This window comes from Oncorhynchus mykiss, chromosome 19 (assembly GCF_057628025.1).
Source record: "Oncorhynchus mykiss isolate SJ-2025 chromosome 19, ASM5762802v1, whole genome shotgun sequence".
Lineage (NCBI taxonomy): Eukaryota > Metazoa > Chordata > Actinopteri > Salmoniformes > Salmonidae > Oncorhynchus > Oncorhynchus mykiss.
This window is the reverse complement of record NC_143040.1, coordinates 47,257,756-47,262,954: the sequence shown is the minus strand read 5'-3', so window position 1 is coordinate 47,262,954 and position 5,199 is coordinate 47,257,756. Positions and strand designations below refer to the sequence as shown.

Sequence of the window (5,199 nt, the reverse complement as noted above, 5' to 3'; positions counted from 1 at the left end):
TTTATGCAGCAGCCTACAATACATTTTTGGACCTTGTTGTGCTGTGCTCACTTGAACAGGGAAGTGGCACGGCGGTCCTTCGTGGGCAAATTTTGTCATCAAACTTTGTCATCTAAGTATGGGGCATTCAAGACAACTGACAACTCTGAAATTAACAAGGTCAAATCATGATGACGTCGGTGATCTTCAGGTCTTAGCTGTAGAAAGAGGCCCGAGTTCCCGATTTACAATTCCAAGTTGGATGACAGTTCAAAATGTATTTTCCCAGTCGGAGCTCGCTTTCCCAGTTGTCTTGAACTCACTGATGTTCAGATTTCCCAGTTCCGAGTTAAGTTGTTTTGAGCTTGGCAGATATCATGCTGGATTGACAGCATGGCCAATGTTGAAAGTTTATCGTTCAGGCTCCCGAGTGGCGCAGCGGCCTAAGGCACTGCATCTCAGTGCTTGAGGCGTCACTACAGACACTCTGGTAAAAATCTTTGTACAATCCAGGTGTGCAAAGGTCTTACAGACTTACCAAGTAAGACTCACAGCTGTAGTTGTTGCCAAAAGTGATTCTAACTCAGGGGTGTGAACACTTATGTAAATTAGATATTTCTGTATTCCATTTTCAATACATTCGCAAACATTTCTAAAAACATGTTTTCACTTCGTCGTTATTGGGTATTGTGTGTAGATGGGTGAGAAAAATTATTTTATCAATTTTGAATTCAGGTTGTAACACAACAAAATGTGGAATAAGTCAAGGGGTATGAATACTTTCTGAAGGCACTGTACATACTATTGAGAAGTCATTCACAATTTGGTTATGGTGGTGCCAATCTGAGACAAACTTATTTTTGTCAACTTTTACTCAGCAGACAACATTATCCTCAGACATATTGTCACGATTGTCGTATGAAGCGGACCAAAGCGCAGCGTGGTATGTGTTCATGATGATGTTTTAATTAAAGAAAGCACTGAACACTGAATACAAACTATACAAAACAATAAACGAATAACGACCGTGACGCTATAATGAGAACTGTGCTGACACAAGCAACTAACATAGACAATCACCTAAAAAACAAACAGTGAAACCCAGGCTACCTAAGTATGATTCTCAATCAGAGGCAACTAATGACACCTGCCTCTGATTGAGAACCATACTAGGCCGAAACATAGAAATCCCAAAATCATAGAAAAACAAACATAGACTGCCCACCCCAACTCACGCCCTGACCATACTAAATAACGACAAAACAAAGGAAATAAAGGTCAGACCGTGACACATATATTCTGTAAAATAAATCATAGATTTTTGTCTGCTGGGGCCACCTCTAGGAAGAGCTGCAGGAACACAGTGACTTTCTCCAACAGTCCAGGGCACAGTTTGAAGTGGATGAAGGGTACATAAACCAAAATACCACTAAAGATAAACATGGTGACATAGAGGTACTCTATCGCGGGGTTGTCAATTATAGGTGCCAGCACAAGGAAAATTGCTGCGATGATGACCAAGATGGGGATTACAATGGGAACCTGGTTGAACAAACAAAAACAATGGTACGCTCACAAGAGGGGTGGGCAGCAGATGGGACCATTTGGGTAATTACATTGTTAGAAACCAATGTTCAAATGGAAACAGACCTTTATAAATAAAAGTAGAAATGATATGTCCTATGAGACTCACCCTATATGGCCTGGGAAGTTCAGGTTTCTTGATCTTGAGGTAGAGGAGCCCAGACAGAGTGATTGCATAGAAGAACCAGGCAGTGAAACTGGCAATATCAATGGAGAGGGATGGAAGATAAATAAAGCAGCAACAAATGTTTATGTATTGAGCCATTTTAAAGTCAGCATAAACTACCTGAAGAAGTTGACAATGCTCTGAAAGTCACCAGGGATGAGAACCAGGAGTGAGATAGCCGTGGTGAAGATCAGGGCTGGAGAGGGGGTCAGTCGATTCACATGGGCCATGGACAGAATATCAGGCTGGGGTAGGAAAAAAACACAAATGTTGACATAGAAAACTACTACTTACATCAGAAAAAAAAGCTTTTGTTAAAATGGTCTGTCTCTTGAATGTGTTTCTCACCATGTGTCCCTCTCTTGCAGCCACAAAGCACACCCGGCCGCCACTAAAGAATGTTCCATTCAGGGAGCCGAAAGCAGACAAAGCGGCTGCGATAGACATCACCCATCCCCAGCTCCCGAGCACCTTATTCCTGTTGACGACAACAAGGTCATTTGTCAGCTCACCAAGAAATGAGAGAGAGGTGTGTGGATGGAGTCAAGCTCTCTCACCCCCAGGTGACAGCCACTGCATTCGACGACATCAGTTCTCTTGGCGTCATGACAGCCAGGTAGCTCACATTGACGAGTAGATACAGCATGGTTACCATGGGGATGGCAATTATAACTGCCCTGGGCAGATTTACCTGAGAGGATGCAAGGTGGAGAAAGATAGTTTAAGTCCTTGGAAGGAAATACATTACTTATACATGACTTATTACAGTGCATTCTTACCTCAGGTCTTTTCAACTCTTCTGTCACATAGTTCAAGTTGTACCAGCCAGCAAAGGACCAGAGGCCTTGGTAAAAAGCCATCCCTATGGAGCTCAAACCCAAGTTCGTACCATCAAAAGCATTTTGTTGTACAGCAACATTTCCCTGTGCAATTATCACTATCCCTCCAATTACTATAACCATCAATGCAAATAGCTTAGCCACCAAGAAGACCACCTGAATTCTCATGGCTAAACGTACATTCAAGATGTTTGCCATGGCTACAACCATGATGGCTGCAACAGCAGCACACTTCACTATTAGCTGAGGAGGAGAACAGTCTTGGTAGAAAGGTGCCACAGCATATTCTGCAAAACTGAGGGATATTGCTGCAATGCTTGCTGGTTTCACCACTAGTAGGAAGGTGAAGGCCACAAAGAAGGCAGGAAACTGTCCATAGATTCGAAGAATGTAGATAAAGTCCCCTCCTGATTCTTTAATAATGGTTCCTAGCTCAGCATATGAGAGTGCCCCCAGCATGGCTACAAGGCCAGACAATGCCCAAATGATCAGGCTTGCCCCTGGACTTCCAATGTAGGACAGCACAAACTGAGGGGACATGAATATTCCCGATCCAATCATGGTTCCTGCTACCAAGGAAACAGCACTGACTAAACCCAACTCGCGCTTCAGTTGAATCCTCTCTGTTTCTGTTTCTGCCATGGCCAGACCCCAAATTTATACAAACAACAGGAGAATCTGTTGTCAATGATAGATCCTCTCTTCTTTTAGTCAAGAACAATTATGACAAAGACCTGGCAAATCTTTGAAGCTGGGTGTAAAGTCCTTAGTTAATATTAACTTCTCAGGTTGAATAAAGTATGTTGTTGTGTCATCTTTGTTTATAGCTGTAAAAGGGTTCCCATAAAGATTACACCCTCCCCTAGGAGAGGGAGAAAAGGGGATGCTATGTCATCGTACAGTTAGATTATTCCTTTAAATGTTTATGGATGGCGTAGAAATTCCTTCTCTTTCCCTGAGGGTTGGAAGGTTGATCTCTCTCACCATTGTTATATGTGTTGGTGGTAAAGCCACCTGAAATTGCTGTCAGAAGCCATGTGAATATAGAAATGACAGCTGAGTGTAGACTCGCCCCCTAGCTGATGATGTTGGTCTGCAGACATACTATATGTTACACTGTCTTTCCACCTGGATCAGTCTATCAAATGCAATCTAGACAAGGGAACACAGTATCGCTGTCTGTGGGATTGTTCAAATATCAAAGCATTTTGTCAGGATGCGATAAAGTATACTCTTTGTCAGGTATTGGTGCAGTTGATTTTCCTGCATATTCTATACTCAGTATTTTTGGTTTGTTTCATGTGGCCTGTAACCTCAGTAGTACAAAAAATGAAATGGTCTATTTTTCCTACTCCAGGTAAAACATACAATTGTAGCACTCTAGAAACATCCAGACAAAACAATATCAAAATGTTTAATTGTTCCTTACCTCAGGCCGTTTTAGTTCTTCTGTGACATAATTCAAAGTGTTCCAGCCATCATAGGACCACAGGCCCTGATAAAGAGAAATCCCAATGGAACTGATTTCCACATTGGTCCCTTTAAAGGAATCCTCAAAGTTTTCAGTGTTCCCCTTGAAAAGCAGCACCACACCTCCAATAATTATCACTGCCAAGGCCACCAGCTTGATCACCATGGAAAATACCTGGATGAACATAGCCAGACGTACATTCATACTGTTCACAATTGCTAACACCAAAATCCCTGCTGCAGCCACACACTTGACCACCAGCTCTGGAGGGGTACAGTCATGGTAGAAAGGAGCCACTGCATATTCAGCAAAGCTCAGTGCTATCCCTGTTGCACTGGCAGGTCTCATCACAATGACGAAGCTAAAGACAAACATGAAGGCAACTACTTGGCCAAATATCCGCAGAATATATATGTACTCTGCCCCAGATTCAGAAATGACAGTGCCCAGTTCAGCATAGCAGAGGGAACCCAACGTGGCCAGCAGACCACAGGCTGCCCAGATCACCAGGCTGGCTCCTGGGCTTCCTATGTTGACCAGCACAGACTGAGGGGACATAAAAATTCCAGATCCCATCATGGTCCCGGCAATGAATGAGATAGCACCAATAAGCCCCACTTCACGCTTCAAGCTGAGTTTCTGTGTTTTAGCTGCCATCCTGAGACTTGGTAGTAGATCTATTCTCAACAGATATGTTTTACCAACAACGAGGTCCAAACTGGGGAGAGGCATAAATGTTTTGTCCGTATCGTACAAGGTCACACCTACTATTACATCAGTTAACTATTACTAGACTGGGGCTGAGTTGAATCAGGGCTGTCGGCTTTATTCTACTAGGAAACTTTAGTCTACTAAAGAAGAAAGAAACAGACCAGGAATATATATACCCATATACTATAATGTCAAACATTCTGGAACAGTAGTAATACCTCAAATAGCTCAGAGGAAGGCTGGTTCACTAAAATGTATGATGTTTCACTTTGTTATCAATCGAGTTGGTCCTAAATCATCAATAGGAATATCGCTTTTTATGTGTCAGGGACACAGTTAAAGTAGGGCATGTTAAGCTTCCCTGTGCCTTGGAGTAAAGCATGCTGCATTATTGAAAATACAGTAGATACCAAAAATATGCAGGCACAGCATACCTAAACCACTTTTAG

The 5,199-nt window shown here is 42.6% G+C and overlaps 1 protein-coding gene across 2 annotated transcripts; it reads right to left on the bottom strand.

The window, feature by feature from the left end:
• Positions 1–923: 923 nt before the first annotated feature.
• Positions 924–4,806, bottom strand: LOC110497769 (b(0,+)-type amino acid transporter 1). 2 transcript variants are annotated; one of them, XM_036954744.2, is made up of 6 exons: positions 3,998–4,806; positions 2,287–2,420; positions 2,078–2,207; positions 1,850–1,974; positions 1,673–1,760; positions 924–1,521 (listed from the first exon to the last, which is right to left on the bottom strand). In XM_036954744.2, exons 1-6 carry the CDS (start codon positions 4,769–4,771, stop codon positions 1,291–1,293), a joined length of 1,482 nt encoding a protein of 493 aa, XP_036810639.1. In that variant the 5' UTR covers positions 4,772–4,806; the 3' UTR covers positions 924–1,290. The 2 variants fall into 2 exon arrangements, with proteins under 2 accessions (XP_036810639.1, XP_036810640.2); XM_036954745.2 differs by lacking the exon at positions 3,998–4,806 and adding an exon at positions 2,509–3,334.
• Positions 4,807–5,199: the final 393 nt, after the last annotated feature.

What these genes read in the sequence shown, in the direction of transcription:
- LOC110497769 (XM_036954744.2), bottom strand. Translation starts at nt 4,771, where the DNA reads ATGCCTCTCCCCAGTTTGGACCTCGTTGTTGGTAAAACATATCTGTTG. An exon ending in AAGAACTAAAACGGCCTGAG is followed by an intron (nt 2,421 to 3,997) that starts GTAAGGAACAAT and finishes GCATCCTCTCAG; the next exon opens with GTAAATCTGCCCAGGGCAGT. An exon ending in GCAGTGGCTGTCACCTGGGG is followed by an intron (nt 2,208 to 2,286) that starts GTGAGAGAGCTT and finishes TGTCGTCAACAG; the next exon opens with GAATAAGGTGCTCGGGAGCT.